We start from the raw sequence: 17757 nt of genomic DNA on the forward strand, positions 1-17757 counted from the left end.
TATATATATATATATATATATATATATATATATATATATATATATATATATGTATATATATATATATATGTATATATATATATATATGTATATATATATATATATGTATATGTATATATATATATATATATATATATGTATATGTATATATATATGTATATATGTATATATATATATATATATATATGTATATATATATATATATGTATATGTATATATATATATATATATATATATATATATATATATATATATATATATGTATATATGTATATATATATATATATATATATATATATATATATATATATACGAAGATTTCAATGGCAGAAAACTCGCTGAAGACGTCAGCATCGGAGTTGTAAAAGGCAGAGAGAGGCCTGTTTCTTCATGTCTTCTGTTATTAAAAGACACTAAAGCCAATGTAAGGCAATAGTGTGGGCAATGGGCACTCAAACCACCAAGGTCAGAACATTAGGAAATACTGAGGGGGCACAGAATGTAAATGCAATTCAAGGCCCAGACAAGTACAACATTTACATACCATTATGAATTAATGAAAACCATAGTCTTTTCATGAGTGAGCTGTAGCATCACCATATACAGTGCCTTCGGAAAGTATTCAGACCCCTTGACTTCTTCCACTATTTGTTACGTTACAGCCTTATTCTAAAATGGATTAAAGAACAAAACTCCTCAGCAATCTACACACAATAATCCATAATGACAAAGCGAATACAAGCTTTTAGAAATGTTTGCAAATGTATTAAAAATTTAAAACTGAAATACCTTATTCAGGTGTGTGTGTGTGTATATGTGTGTATATATATATATATATATATAGGTATTCAGACCCTTTGCTGTTTCCATTGATCATCCTTGAGATGTTTCTACAACTTGATTGGAATCCACCTGTGGTAAATCCAATTTATTGGACATGATTTGGAAAGGCACATACCTGTCTATATAAGCTCCCACAACTTACAGTGCATTTCAGAGCAAAAACCAGGCCATGATATCGAAGAAATTCTCCTTAGAGCTCCGAGACAGGATTGTGTCGAAGCACAGATTTGGGGAAGGGTACCAAAACATTTCTGCAGCATTGAAGGTCCCCAAGAACACAGTGGCCGCCATCATTCTTAAATGGAAGAAGACTCTTTCGCTCACCAAGACTCTTTCTAGAGCTGGCCGCCCGACCAAACAGCAATCTGGAGAGGGAGGTGACCAAGAACCCGATGGTCACTCTGACAGAGCTCGGGAGTTCCTCTGTGGAGAACCTTTCAGAAGGACAACCATCTCTGCAGCACTCCACCAATACGGCCTTTTATGGATTTGTCCAGATTGAAGCCACTCAGTAAAAGGCACCTGACAGCTTGCTTGGAGTTTGTCAAAAGGCACCTAAAGACTCTCAGACCATGAGAAACAAGATTCTCTGTTCTGATGAAACCAAGACTGAACTCTTTGGCCTGAATGCCAAGCGTCACATCTGGAGGAAACCTTGCACCATCCCTAAGGTGAAGCATGGTGGTGGCATCATGTTGTGGGTGTGTTTTTCAGCGGCAGGGACTGGGAGACTAGTCAGGATCGAGAGAAAGATGAACAGAGCAAAATACAGAGAGATCCTTGAGAGATGAACACCTGCTCCAGAGTGCTCAGGACCTCAGACTGGGGCGAAGGTTCACCCTCCAACAGGTCAACGACCCTAAGCACACAGCCAAGACAACGCATGAATGGCTTCAGAAATGGATTCTCAATGTACTTGAGTGGCCCAGCCAGAGCCCAGACTTGAACCCGATCAAACATCTCTGGAGTGACCTGAAAATAGCTATGCAGTGACGCTCCCCATCCAACCCGACAGCGCTTGAGAGGATCTGCAGAGAAGAATCTGAGAAACTCCCCAAATACAGGTGTGCTAAGCTTGGAGTGTCATACCCAAGAAGTCTCGAGGCTTTAATTGCTGCCAAGGATACTGCAACAAAGTACAGAGTACTTATGAAAATGTGATACTTCTGTTTTTTTTTAAATAAATTAGCAAACAATTCCAAAATCCTGTTTTTGCTTTGTGATTATGGGTTATTGTGTGTCTATTGGTGAGGGGAAAAAAATATGTATTCCATTTTAGAATAACCCGGTGGTACTCATTGCCCACAGGCCGCGAGCCCTTAAATTGCAGCTCGGAGGGATTTTCCTGTTTTCCAATACATAACAAGGATACAATTTCTATTCAATGTGTTTTAATGCAGGCCTGAATCACTTCATTTAATATATCTATTGTTCCCTGGATGGCAGTATAGCGCAGCTGTTGAACAGAAAGGCTGAAATAGAACGCAACTGCTCATCTACAGCGACCGACACATCAGTTTGCTACTAGCTAATTTTGCAGTCTGATCGACATGGGTCGATTTATTGTAAAAAAGAAACGTCAATCTATTGACAGTGAACATGAGGTGGAAGAGCTGGAGAACAACGTGACCGCTATGAACGAACAACCACCGGAGAACCAGGAAAATCAGGAAAATGGCGGCGGGGAAGTGCAGCTAGCTAACATGGCTCCGGTGGCAAAGAGAAGGATTTGGTCAAGTCAAGAAAAACACAGAAAGTTCCAAGAGAAATGGACATGCTGGTATTTTTTGTACTACATGATGGGACTTGCTAAATTTACCAGAAGGCAGTCAGTTGTTTTAAACGAGGAAATTTAGAGTGACATTTCCAGTCACATCATGCCCACTTTGACAACATATCTGCCACAAAGCAACCACAGAAACAGCAAAATAGCACAACTCAAAGGACAGCTCAAAGGACAACAACAGATGATGGACAGATCTAGCACTGTTGCAGAGAAAACAACAGAGACAACATATGCGATTGCTTGGATACTCGCAAGAAACAATAAGGCCTTCACAGATGTGGAGATTGTCAAAGAAGGTTTTTTGGCCTCAGCCGAAATATTGTATGCTGATTTCACAAACAAGGAAGCTATTTCAAAGCCAATTAAGGGACTGCAACTCTGACTCGACCATAACAAGACACATAGAAGACATCAGCAAGGACATACATAAGCAACTGATTACTGTCATATCCTTGGAGCCGTGTTTTAGAATTGCGTTTGACTAAAGCACTGATGTAAGTGACATTGCCCAATTATGTGTTTGGGTCCACTTCCCTCATATGTTTACTGCCCCTGTTAATTTTTTTGCTCATAATAATATTGACTGGTCAAATCTGGCATCTGTGTGCACTGACGGCACTCCAAACATGCGAGGGAAGGAGAAGGGATTCATTGGCCTGGTGAGAGAGAGGATATTCCCGAATTTTCCTAAGTTTCATTGTACAGTATCATTCATCAGGAAGCACTTGTGGCTAAACTCAAAGAATGTGATGCAGCAAGTCATGCACGTGGTGAACATTTATTATTGCAAGGGCACTGAGTTGCTGGAGGAATACCAGACAGAATACGGCGACTTAATATTTCACAATGAGGTGAGTTGGCTGTTTTGTGGCAGAGTTTTGGAAAGATTTCTCTTTCTCCTCCCTCAAACCATGAATGTGTTGCAAGCAAGGGGAGAGAGGAGGCAGAGCTGGATGATCCATAGTGGATATTAATGCTGGCTTTTTAACTGACATCACCTGCTACCTGAACACGGTGAATCTCCAGCTCCAAGGCAAAGATAAAACTCTGGGCAAAATGCTGCGTGTGGTCACAGCATTTCAAAATAAAATCACCATACTGTTTATATTTCCCAAAACTCAGAGCAGTCACCACATCCAGCCCAGACGTACTGCAACATTTTTAGCTGTGATGCATTTGTGTGTGTTTGTTGGAAGAGTTGAAGTTGTAGTTTGAGTCAAGATTCAAGGATATCATGAAGTACAATGAGTTTTTCAACTTCATTGAGAACCCCTTTCATGTTCTAGTGTCATCTTTGACCCCAGTCATCACAGCCCTCTGTCCTGACCGTGCTGGAATAGAGAGTGAGAGATAGTGGAGATGCAGGCAAATGACACATTGTAAGGTGAACTAAGATCAGGTGTTACCCATTTCTGGAGCCTTGTGTCAGACACAGAGTATCCACTTCTGAAGCAGTGCGTGCAGAAGGTGACCATTTTTGTCATCACTTATTCCTGTGAAGAAACGTTTTCAACAATGAATATTGTGAAAAAGAAACAGATTGACCAATGCACACCTGGATTGCCTCACAAGGATAGCAACAACAGACTATACATTTAGAATGAATTCAGTCAAGGAGCAGATGGGACATTTTCGCTCATCCAACTACTGCGGTGACCCTTAATATGGGTCTTACACACATCGAATAGGCTACATAACGTATGTATATATTTGTGATGTGCTGTACATCAAATCAATTGCATGTGCTCTATTGCTCTGAATTTTCTCTCAATTGATAATGTCGGAAGAAAAAGTACAAATTAAAGATCTGTGCGGCCCTCTGAATGATTGTCTCAACCCAAAGTGGCCCCCTTTACAAAAAATAGTGAGTAACACTGCAGTAACCTAACAAAATGTGGAAAAAGTAAGGGGTCTGTATACTTTGCAAAGGCATTGCAGGTTAGGACATTTTGAATGAGAGATTGATAAAAGGAAAGCGTGCACTTGGTTCTTTTTCTCAAACAGCAGCAAAGGTTGGTATTTAATGTCATTTAGAAAAAAAACACAATTGCCTTTTTGAACTATACTATACTGTCTTTTCTTACTAGCACTAACTTTGTTGATGGCTACTTTATTAAGGGTCACCCCCAAAGCCAATTCCTCCTTTGGTCGTCTTTCCTTCCAGTTCTCTGCTGCCAATGACTGGAACGAACTGCAAAAATCTCTGAAGCTGGAGACTCATATCTCCCTCACTAGCTTTAAGCACCAGCTGTCAGAGCAGCTCACAGATCACTGCACCTGTACATAGCCCATCTGTAAACAGCCATCTATCTACCTACCTCATCCCCATACTGTATTTATTTATCTTGCTCCTTTGCACCCCAGTATCTCTTCTTGCACATTCATCTTCTGCACATCTACCATTCCAGTGTTTAATTGTTATATTGTAATTACTTCGCCACCATGGTCTATTTATTGCCTTAACTTACCTCATTTGCACTCACTGTATATAGACTTTTTGTTTTCTTTTGTTCTACTGTATTATTGACTGTATGTTTTGTTTATTCCATGTGTAACTCTGTGTTGTTGTGTGTCGAATTGCTACGCTTTATCTTGGCCAGGTCGCAGTTGCAAATGAGAACTTGTTCTCAACTAGCCTACCTCGTTAAATAAAGGTGAAATAAAAAATAAAAAGGGGAAAAACGACATACTATAACCACGTTTCCATCAACAGTATTTATGCGAGTACTGTATAAAAGAAAATCTCGACAGCTACAGTATGATGGAAACAGTAAGTTTCGCTACAATTTTTATAAATGCTGACAGATAATTTGTTCATTTGACATGGATCTTTTTGTGTCTGAAAGATTAATCATGTGAGAAATTGCGGTGGAAATGCCTTTATGTGTAAATATTGATATAATTACCATCATATTGAAGAAACTTGGAGTCACAGATTAAATAAATTATGATGAAATTCACAAGGTGGTGAAAGTGCATGGTGATGAGATTGATGCTACATCTGAAGTCTGAAGTTTACATACACCTTAGCCAAATACATTTAAACTCAGTTTTTCACAATTCCTGACATTTAATCCTAGTAAACATTCCCTGTCTTAGGTCAGTTAGGATCACCACTTTATTTTAAGAATGTGAAATGTCAGAATAATAGCAGAGAGAATGATTTATTTCAGCTTTTATTTCTTTCATCATATTCCCAGTGGGTCAGAAGTTTACATACACTCAATTAGTATTTGGTAGCATTGCCTTTAAATTGTTTAACTTGGGTCAAACGTTTCGGGTAGCCTTGCCATCTGTTTTGTGAAGTGCACCAGTCCCTCCTGCAGCAAGCACCCCCACAACATGATGCTGCCACACCCGTGCTTCACGGTTGGGATGGTGTTCTTCGGCTTGCAAGCCTCCCGCTTTTTCCTCCAAACATAATGATGGTCATTAAGGCCAAACAGTTCTATTTTTGTTTCATCAGACCAGAGGATATTTCTCCAAAAGTACGATCTTTGTCCCCATGTGCAGTTGCAAACCGTAGTCTGGCTTTTTTATGGCGGGTCTGGAGAAGTGGCTTCTTCCTTGTTGAGCGGCCTTTCAGGTTATGTCGATATAGGACTCGTTTTACTGTGGATATAGATACTTTTGTACCTGTTTCCTCCAGCATCTTCACAAGGTCCTTTGCTGTTGTTCTGGGATTGATTTGCACTTTTCACACCAAAGTATGTTCATCTCTAGGAGACAGAACGCGTCTCCTTCCGTAGCGGTATGACGGCTGCGTGGTCCCATGGTGTTTATACTTGCGTACTATTGTTTGTACAGATGAACGTGGTACCTTCAGGTGTTTGGAAATTGCTCCCAAGGATGAACCAGACTTGTGGAGGTCTGCAATTTTTTCTGAGGTCTTGGCTGATTTCTTTTGATTTTCCCATGATGTCAAGCAAAGAGGCACTGAGTATGAAGGTAGGCCTTGAAATACATCCACAGGTACACCTCCAATTGATTCAAATTATGTCAATTAACCTATCCGAAGCTTCTAAAGCCATGATATAATTTTCTGGAATTTTCCAAGCTGTTTAAGGGCATAGTCAACTTAGTGGATGTAAACTTCTGACCCACTGAAATTGTGTTACAGTGAATTATAAGTGAAATAATCTGTCTGTAAACAATTGTTGGAAAAATTACTTGTGTCATGTACAAAGTAGATGTCCTAACCAACTTGCCAAAAGTTTAGTTTGTTAACAAGAAATTTGTGAAGTCGTTGAGAAATTAGTTTTAATGACTCCAACCCAAGGTTATGTAAACTACCGACTTCAACTGTACATTCCAATAAATATCAAGGGTCTTTTTCTGGTGACCTGATGATCGATGCTTGACTGCAATTTGACAAATACAAATATTATCGCTCTTATCCATAATCATTTCATAATGTAAACTAGCCTACTCTCACAGCCTATCCGCACTGTATCTGCGAGCTGTTGCCTAGAGTGCATGTGTCAAGACCAGAGAAGGCACATTTGCTATTTAACGCAACAGTTTTTTTGTGACAAAACTATTGGTAGAGTTGAAAATGCAATGGAAACACATTGAACTTTACATTTTTATTCAGTACATGAAAACTTAAGTGAAAAAGTACATTTTGTGTGCACTACATCACGCAATGATTTTTATCTGCATCAAGTCAGTATGGTGGAAACACACCACTGGTGGGAAAATGCGCATATTTTCTTTACTGTGATATGTGGTTGGCTCACATAGCTACCTTAATATGAATGCAATAACTGTGTCGCTCTGCATAAGAGTGTCTGCTAAATTACTTAGAACATACATTTACATTTTATATATAATTTCAATATTCAATTGTTTCATTGAGGGCGTGATATCTAGCATCAATCAGTGGCATGGTGTGCCAGTTATGTAATTTCAGTAAATAGGGAATGGTTACACATTTTTGTCCTCACGGATATCAAACAGGGAACACTGCCTTAGAGAATGGGCTGCTTTGATCAGGGGACCCATGTCAATGTACTGTACGGAGCCTCTGATCACACACACAGTCATCCATCCATAACCTAGAGACCTCCTCCATTACTTTGAAGTAACAATCCAGCTGAAGGTGCCACTTCATGGACACATCAGTTCTCAAGGGAATTAAATTTTGCTCACTGTCACGTCACACTGTCTTTATGCACAAAGGGAAGACATCACAGAGCAGGCAGCAATGTGTCTCAATTAGAGCTAAATCTACAGGTGTTCTTGTTTCCTAACAAATGGTTTAAAATGGGGACAAGACGTTATTATCTGCTGCATGAAGAGAACAAAACGGAGAAGAATAGGATCAAAGCGTTGAATCACAGAGGGGGTGAGAACAGTGTTATGTGTCAAGACAAGTAGGGTCTTGTCTCCTGACTAGTTTATCAGGGCGTAGGCCTGTAGTCTGTGTGCTGTCTACTGCAGCATTAGAAATGCAAAGAGCTGTAACACAAGACTATGAGCCTTGCACAGATTCACCGGGGTGAAAAGAGAGCACAATTACCCAATACGAACATTGTTTGTGTGCACTTAGACATATTTGCAATGTCAATCAAAAGACCATGAAAGCGTAATATTCATAATGCACTGTTGTACACCAATTTCAAATTGATTGCAATGAGAATATGAAAACATGATGTATAGGTGTTTACTTTTATATGTATTAATTTCAAATAAAATATTTTTCAGAATGTCCTTTTATAATGTACGGAGCATCCTTGAATGTGGCTATGATGAACGTACTCTAATTGAACTATAAAATCTTTAATATTTATAATTTTATGGGTATTTCCATCTATGTGGATTAGTAAGAATTCCTCTCTAACATGCCTGCTTCTTCTCTCCCTTTCTGTCTCTCTATCCGTAGGTTCTAAGCTGTGTGATGGACGACTGGCGCACCTCCCACTCCTCCTGCTCCTCGTCCTCCAGGCCCTGCTACTGCTCTGCTCTGGTGAACGCACCTGCCCCCACAGCTGCCGTTGTGAGGGGAAAATCGTCCATTGCGAGTCAGCTGGCTTCTCAGATGTCCCTGAGAACATCTCAGTGGGCTGCCAAGGCCTCTCTCTCCGCTACAATGACCTGCACACACTGCTCCCCTACCAGTTTGCCCACCTCAACCAAATCCTCTGGCTCTACCTGGACCACAACCAGATCTCTGCTCTAGATAGCCGGGCCTTCCAGGGGGTCCGCAGGCTTAAAGAGCTGATCCTCAGCTCCAACAAGATCTCTCAGCTCCACAACGCCACCTTCCACGGGGTGCCCAACCTCCGCAGCTTGGACCTGTCCTACAACAAGCTGCAGATGCTGCAGCCGGGGCAGTTCCATGGCCTGAGGAAGCTGCAGAACCTCCACCTCCGCTCCAACGGCCTCACCAACATCCCCATCCGGGCCTTCCTGGAATGTCGCAGCCTGGAGTTTCTAGACCTGGGCTACAACCATCTCCGGGCCCTCACAAGGACCACTTTCCTGGGGCTGCAGAGGCTCATGGAGCTGCACCTGGAGCACAACCAGTTCTCCCGGATCAACTTCTTTCTGTTTCCACGTCTTGCTAACCTGCGGGGCCTCTATCTGCAGTGGAACCGCATCCGAGCAGTCAACCAGGGCCTGCCCTGGAGCTGGCACACGCTGCAGAAACTGGACTTGTCTGGTAACGAGATCCAGACCCTGGACCCAGCCGTATTCCACTGCCTGCCCAACCTACAGATCCTCAATCTGGAGTCCAACAAGCTGTCCAACGTGTCCCAGGAGGCAGTGTCTGCCTGGATATCCCTGACCTCCATCAGCCTGGCGGGTAACGTGTGGGAATGTGGGACAGGCATCTGCCCACTGGTGGCTTGGCTGAGAAACTTTCGAGGCACTAAAGACACCACCATGATATGCAGCAGCCCAAAGCATCTCCAGGGAGAGAAGATCATGGAGGCTACGAGGAACAACGGAATTTGTGAGGAAACGGACTACTTCCAGACAGAAACTCCTTCCCCGACCCCAGATTTCATTGAGACGACACCCGACCCAACCCCTGCTCCCACCAGCCCCCCTCCACCCCTGCCTCCACCTACCACCCTGGTCCCCCTACCCCCACCTCGGCCTCAGCCCCTTCCCCGCCCCACCTTCCCAAGCCGGGTAGGAATTGACCCTAGAGACTCCCCTCCCAAGGCTCCACCCTCCCTCCGCAGCCTAGTGGTGACTCAGCCCCCAGAGCTGGAGCTCATGTCCTTCCACAAGGTAGTGGTGGGCAGCGTGGCGCTCTTCTTCTCCATGTCGCTCATCCTGACCGTCATCTATGTGTCGTGGAGGCGCTACCCGAACGCTGCACGGCTCCTGCAGCAGAGCTCCGTGGTGGGCCGCAAGCGACGGAAAAAGAGCCCCGAGCCAGAGCAGAACCTGAGCTCCCAGCTGCAGGAGTATTACATGAGCTACAACCCGGCCGCCACCCCGGAGGGTTTGGAGGTGCTCGGCAACGGGACTGGCTCCTGCACCTGCATCTCTGGCTCCAGGGAATGCGAGGTATGACCCGTCACATCAGCCTTTAAAAACAAAACCACAAAAGCAAAAACACAAAGGCTCAAGAAAGAGAGGTAAATCCTTTATCAGGCATACACTGTTAAACCCCCATGCAGCTTTTGTAATTGTTTTTTTTTAAATCATCCATGTATGTCTAATTCATGACTGTGTGTGTTTATTTAATGAAAATAACTTCAAAATATATTTTTTATCATTTATTTCTCTTTGTCCTTTCAAATGCTCAGTCTGATTGTGTGGCCGTTAGGAAACATATTTGAAAATATTTACATGCACAGCCCTGATTGGCTAATGGTCTAGAGCCCACCCCCTTACCCAGATGAACAGTCATTGGTCTATTATAATCAGATTGCATTGTGATATCACGTGGGCCAAAAGTTCCATCCCACCTTAACAAGCTGAAATTGTAGGCGTTGTTTTCAAACAGCTCTTACACGAAAACGGCATTTTCACAATATCAGAGTGTTATTTCGACCTCATAGTGCAAAAAAAGTAATACAAAATAGGGTAAGCACCCTTGAATCTTGGTTCATAACACGGTCGACTTAGAACCTTGACGGTTTCCAATTATTTCTGCGGTTTTGATTCATAAATCGAACCAGACACTGGAAACGTACATTTTTCTATTTAGAACCAGGAGGCAATGGTAACCTAGCTCGGGTTCAGGGAGCTGCATTATTACTCTGCCACGTGTCATGTTCGGCTCTCTGGCTTTAATGCAATTTGTTTAGTTTTTGGTTTGTATAGTTTATTTACCAATCAGCTTATTTTTGTACAGTGTTGTGCTTCAGCAGCATTTTGAGGCACAGTATTTAATCATGCACATGATGAAAAGCAAAAACATTTTGCATGGCTCCAGTGACAGATCCTGGATACACTGTTCCTGCTTTAAGGTCTCACATACGTCATCGATACGACATCATGGCTTGGCTCCTTGGATGGTTAGATATACTGTAGATTAGTCACCACATCATGTTTGTTATGTTTACTACACTCATAATATGTGTGTATTTAATCTATAGGGGTATTTCTTTAAAGGCCAAAATTAAAGACAACGCAGGAATTATTTTAAGGCCACTAGCTAGTTTACAGTACATAACCCCGTCTTGACCGAACTGAAAAGTGAAGCTCTCCAACTCATAAGATTCCAAAAAACAAACTCCAAGTCTATTCAAGACAAATCACAACATGGATTAAGGAGGTATTGATCAGCATTAGTAGGATCCCCCATAACAGAGCGACTGGACCTTCCCTGGCTGCCTGTCTGCTAATGTGGCAGGGTAGAAAAAGGAGAGGTGGAGATCAACATGCTCCCTGTCTCCATGGCTGGGTGCCTATTACTGGTGGCTTATTTAAAGGACCAATCTGCAGTTGCTACATCAAATGATGGACTTCTAAATTAATGATATGTTCCCATTGATTCTTGAAGATTATAACTTAGAAACGCCTCGAGCTTAGTTCAACTGTCGTACCCCATCAGAACCTAAAATATAAGCTTGTTTTAGTCCAATGTTTGTAAACAAATTAAATGTAAATAAATACTGAAATGCCTCAAAACATGGTTAAAACTATAGTGTAGATATCATCAATGGTCAATCCTTGCATCCATCTATGAATTTGAGATTGGTTATATTTCTCCAGCCCCGTCCCTGAGCTTTTTACCTAAACAGGGCCGGGGACTATTCTATGTTATTATTTTAACTCCTGATTGCTGCTTTAACTGCCTCGGTGGCCCTATACGAGCCGCATGTCAACATCAGAAGCCTCCTCCTTAAGTTTGCTTTATTCACTGCTTTAGCACACTCCGCCAATCAAGATGTCTTAGCTGTGTCTGCATCCTGGCTTAGGAAGGCCACCAAAAATTCAGAAATTTCCACCCCCAATTACAACATTTTCCGTCAAGACAGAACTGCTAAAGGGGGCGGAATTGCAATCTACTGTAGAGATAGCCTGCAGAGTTCTGTCATACTATCCAGGTCTATGCCCAAACAGTTCGAGCTTCTACTTTTAAAGATCCATCATCTCTCCAGAAATAAGTCCCTCACTGTTGCAGCTTGTTATAGACCCCCCTCAGCTCCCAGCTGTGCCCTGGACACCATATTGAATTGATTGCCCCCCATCTATCGTCAGAGTTCATACTGTTAGGTGACCTAAATTGGGATATGCTCAACACCCCGGCCGTCCTACAATCTAAACGAGATGCCCTCAATCTCACACAAATTATCAAGGAACCTACCAGGTACAACCCCAAATCTGTAAACATGGGCACTCTCATAGATATCATCCTGACCAACTTGCCCTCTAAATACACCTCTGCTGTTTTCAACCAGGATCTCAGCGATCACTGCCTCATTGCCTGCGTCCGTTATGGGTCCTCGGTCAAACCACCACCTCTCATCACAGTTAAACGCTCCCTAAAACACTTCTGCGAGCAGGCCTTTCTAATCGACCTGGCCCAGGTATCTTGGAAGGATATTGACCTCATCCCGTCAGTAGAGGATGCCTGGTTGTTCTTTTAAAAGTGCCTTCCTCACCATCTTAAATAAGCATGCCCCTTTCAAAAAATGTCAACTAAGAACAGATATAGCCCTTGGTTCACTCCAGACTTGACTGCCCTTGACCAGCACAAAAACACCCTGTGGCATACTGCACTAGCATCGAATAGTCCCCACAATGTGCAACTTTTCAGGGAAGTCAGGAACCAATACACACAGTGAATTAGGAAAGCAAAGGCTAGCTTTTTCAAACAGAAATTTGCATCCTGCAGCACTAATTCCAAAAAGGTTTGGGACTCTGTAAAGTCCATGGAGAAGAAGAGTACCTCTTCCCAGCTGCCCACTTCACTGAGGCTAGGAAACACTGTCACCACTGATAAATCCAAGATAATCAAGAAATTCAATAAGCATTTCTCTACGGCTGGCCATGCTTTCCACCTTTCGACCCCCCCCCCCCCCGCTTCTCCTTCACCCAAATCCAGACAGCTGATGTTCTGAAATAGCTGCAAAATCTGGATCCCGACAAATCAGCTGGGCTAGACAATATGGACTCTCTCTTAATAAAATTATTGCAACCCCTGTTACTAGTCTGTTCAACCTCTCTTTTGTATCGTCTGAGATTCTTAAAGATTGGAAAGCGGCCACGGTCATCCCCCTCTTCAAAGGGGGAGACACTCTAGACCCAAACTGTTACACACCTATATCCATCCTCCCCTGCCTTTCTAAAGTCTTCGAAAGTCAAGTGAACAAACAGATCACCGACCATTTCGAATCCCATCGTACCTTCTCCTCTATTCAATCTGGTCACTGGTGCACCTCAGCCATGCTCAAGGTCCTAAACGATATCATAATCGCCATCAATAAAGACAGTACTGTGCAGCTGTCTTCATTGACCTGGCCAAGGCTTTCGACTCTGTCAATCACCGTATTCTTATCGGCAGACTCCACAGCCTTGGTTTCTCTAATGACTGCCTCACCTGGTTCACCAACTACTTCTCGGATAGAGTTCAGTATGTCAAATCGGAGGGCCTGTTGTCCGGACCTCTGGCAGTCTCTATGGGGGTGCCACAGGGTTCACTTCTTGGGCCGACTCTTTTCTCTGTATATATAAATTATGTCATTCTTGCTGCTGGTGATTCTCTGATCCACCTATACGCAGACAACACCATTCTGTATACATCTGGCCCTTCTTTGGACACTATGTCAACAAACCTCCAAACGAGCTTCAATGCCATACAACACTCCAACTGCTCTTAAATGCTAGTAAAACAAAATGCATGCTCTTCAACCGATCGTTGCTCGAACCCGCCTGCCTGACTAACATCACTACTCTGGATGGTTCAGACTTAGAATATGTGGACAACTATAAATACCTAGGTGTCTGGTTAGACTGTAAACTCTCCTTCCAGACTCACATTAAGCATCTCCAATCCAAAGTTAAATCTAGAATCGGCTTCCTATTTCACAACAAATCCTCCTTCACTCATGCTGCCAAACATACCCTCGTAAAACTGACTATCCTACCGAACCTTGACTTCGGCGATGTCATTTACAAAATAGCCTCCAACACTGTACTCAGCAAATTGGATGCAGTCTATCACAGTGCCATCCATTTTGTCACCAAAGCCTCATATACTACCCACCACTGTGACCTGTATGCTCTCGTTGGCTGGTCCTCGCTACATATTCTTCGCCAAACCCACTGGCTCCAGGTCATCTATAAGTCTTTGCTAGGTAAAGCTCCGCCTTATCTCTGCTCACTGATCACCATAGCAACACTCACCGTAGCACGCACTCCAGCAGGTATATTTCACTGGTCATCCCCAAAGCCAACACCTGCTTTGGCCGCCTTTCCTTCCATTTCTCTGCTGCCTATGACTGGAACGAATTGCAAAAATCACTGAAGTTGGAGACTTATATCTCCCTCACTAACTTTAAGCATCAGCTGTCAGAGCAGCTTACCGATCGCTGCATTTGTACAGAGCCCATCTGTAAATAGCCCATCCATCCAACCAACTCCCTACCTCATCCCCATATTTGTTTTTGTTTTTCTGCTCTTTTGCACCCCAGTATTTCTACTTGCACATCCTCATCTGCACATATATCACTCCAGTGTAAATTGCTAAATTGTAATTACTTTGCCACTATTGGCCTATTCATTGCCTTACCGCCTTACTTCATTTGCACACACTCTATACAGATTTTTCTATTGTGTTATTCACTGTAAGTTTGTTTGTCCCATGTGTAACTCTGTGTTGTTTTTGTCGCACTGCTTTGCTTTATCTTGGCCAGGTCGCAGTTGTAAATGACAACTTGTTCTCAACTGGCCTACCTGGTTAAATAAAGGTGGGGGAAAAATAAAAAATTGTCCCCCTGCCTGCCAGACTGCAGTAGCTACGGCCTTCTTTAGCCTCTCTAGCCGCTTAACTCAACAGTGTGTTTAGTAAAATAGTAGAGGGCATAGTGGAAGGGGCATTTGGTTAGCTCCCGCCTGTTTTGGGAAGATTTATGGTAATCATGAAAGAGCCTTAGCAATATGGGTAATCCCAAAGCTTATGATAGGGCTGTTTAATGCAGATGGATGCCCCAGGCCTGCCAGGATGAGGCACTTATTTATACCCAATACCAGGGTAATTACAATCACCAGCCACCAGCACCACGTCTACGTCTACGTTTGATCTCAGGAAGCATGTTTCCCTGTACAGATGCACTGTTTTATCAATGGATACGCACCTGAAGTGATTTAGTAAAATGGGATTATTTATGCTCCGAACGGTATCGTTTTGGAAGGAGGAGAGAAAAAAAGTGACAGAAAGTAATGTGTTTATTAAACTCAACTGGAAGGAACCAAAGATCACAGTAAGCAAAATCTAAAACCCTGTAAATGTTTGGTTTGTATAATGAGTAAATTAATTCACACACTTGTGTGTTTACAGGTTGAATGAATGATGCTATTATAGTGCTGCAAAACAAAATAAGTCCACAGAACCTATGTTATCCATATGAATTATCACTTTATAATCAACATTGTTTACCCTTACTGCTCACTGCAGTTTGCTAATTCTTTTATCAGTTTTTATTTTTGCCTCTGTCTATGCAGCTAAGTAAGCCTCCAGCGTCATTCATTGTAATAAAAGTATAAGGCATTATTTGATTTCAAAACACCCATGGCACCGACGTCAAATTTTCATTCTGCACAAACCCTTTTCTAATTATTTTTAAATGCCTCACCTTTTGTGAGTTATTTGAGAAATATTTCATATAGCACCTATAGGCACCAAGTTACCAAGCCATTCATTAAAATTCCTCTTAATGGCTAAGCTCCTCTATGACAAGGAGAGCTGTTGCGTGGCTAATTCTTTTGCACTCTGTCAACATGTTATGCCCTTAATCCATGGAGATACAGAGACCTCGTATTACCTGCAAAGTGATTAACTCAACTTTAAAGGCTGGCATATTATTTCTGATTGGAACTTTGTTTAATTCAATCTGAGTTTTCTCTCAGACAATGCATGCATTTTCCCGGAAGGGGATCCCAAGGCCTGTACTTTCTTGTTTTCATGGAAACATGCCAGTGAAATGTAGCCTTAGTACGAATGTGTTTCTCCCCATTACAGTGACAAAGTGAATCTCATCATCTCAAACACACAGACACTTTTCTCCCTGTCCTCTGCAAAGTACTAAAGGGGGTCTACAGCAGGTTTTTTTTCTATGGTATGTTGTTGCTCATTTCGGGGAATGTTTAATAATTGAGCAGCAGGCGTCAGCTCAGTTTAGCTTGATAAAAGAGCCATATTGCCGACCAGCACAGCCTTTCATTATGGCTCAGTGCAGTGCAGGCAGTCCCAACGGAAAGCGGTGAGAAAGACTGTAAGTTGCGGCCTGTTCTCAAGAGGAGGACGAGAGAGGAATGCTGCATGCTGGGTCAAAGCCCAATTAAAGCACCAGGGAGAAAGGATCAGAGATGGTGTGATTTTTCCTCTGAGGCTGTTTCAGTTTGGTCATCAAAGGTGTTTGGACTCACCAAAACGTAAATTGTTAATTATGATGTCAAGTCTGGTTTACTGTGCAAGTGCCAATAATATGATTATAACTGGTGAACACAAAACTGGGTAGTTTATACAGAGGTAGTTCGTACAGAGGCATATTTCTCGCCTATAAATCAAAAATATAATCATTGAGAGGAAGTCTATGCTTTATGTCTTAAAAGCTCAATGCTATGCTTTATGCTCTGAAAGCTCAATTGGAACAGATTTACATTCAGACGGCTCCAAAACACTTACATTTGTGTTCAATTACCTGTACACTACAATGCCCCCCTATGATATTTCCTTTCAAATAGAGAGAACGAGTGTTTTCTTGCCAGTGGTAATGGAAAATAGCACTGAGACACAAACTGAGAGCATAGTCACAATAAATACATTTTCATATGGTAGAAGTCACAACAGAGATGTTGCACATATTTGTGTTTGTTGGCTGAAACAATGAACCCCTCAGGAAATAATAGCCATGGTTTGATGATATAAACAGCGGTTAGGTGCAATTAATGGAATACTTTTACCTTGAAGAGTGCTCATCAGGATAAGCATTCAATCAGCATAACAGTTTGTGTATTACTATGGTGCATAGCTTCAATTGAGTTAGGCCACTTTTCCCCATCAGGCAATTATGAGCTACACTGCTTACCGCTACTGGAGAGAACTATTTCAATCAGCTGTTAAAGTGACTGAACATTGTCTGCTTCCTCAAGATAGGACGTTTAAAGTGATGCTCAAAGGTTTTTTTAAATAATTTAATAGTTAAAAAAAAAAAAATTATGATAGTCATCAGTGACCATCCGTCATTTGCTCAGGTATATTAGCAGAAACATCAAGCCAAACATAAAGAAAAGGGATGAGCAGTTTTATGTCCCTTTTATTCTGAAACCTAAGTTGAAATGTCCAACATTAAATACAGTGCATTCGGAAAGTATTCAGACCCCTTATTCTAAAATTGATTACATCTTTTTTTCCCTTAATCTACACACAATACCCCATAATGACAAAGCAACATTGTTTTATTTTATTTATAAAAACAAAAAACAGAAGATACTTA

General features: G+C 42.0%; 1 protein-coding gene across 1 annotated transcript in view; it reads left to right on the forward strand.

The window, feature by feature from the left end:
- The window catches only part of lrrtm4l1 (leucine rich repeat transmembrane neuronal 4 like 1), a 67413-nt gene that overhangs the window by 25178 nt on the left and 24478 nt on the right, over positions 1-17757 (forward strand). The window contains exon 2 of the mRNA XM_014132218.3: positions 8514-10153. Within this exon, the coding sequence (XP_013987693.1) occupies positions 8514-10153 (1640 nt within the window). The remainder of the gene's footprint in view (positions 1-8513; positions 10154-17757) is intronic.

This window comes from Salmo salar, chromosome 01, assembly GCF_965601325.2.
Source record: "Salmo salar chromosome 01, fSalSal1, whole genome shotgun sequence".
NCBI classification, from domain to species: Eukaryota; Metazoa; Chordata; class Actinopteri; order Salmoniformes; family Salmonidae; genus Salmo; species Salmo salar.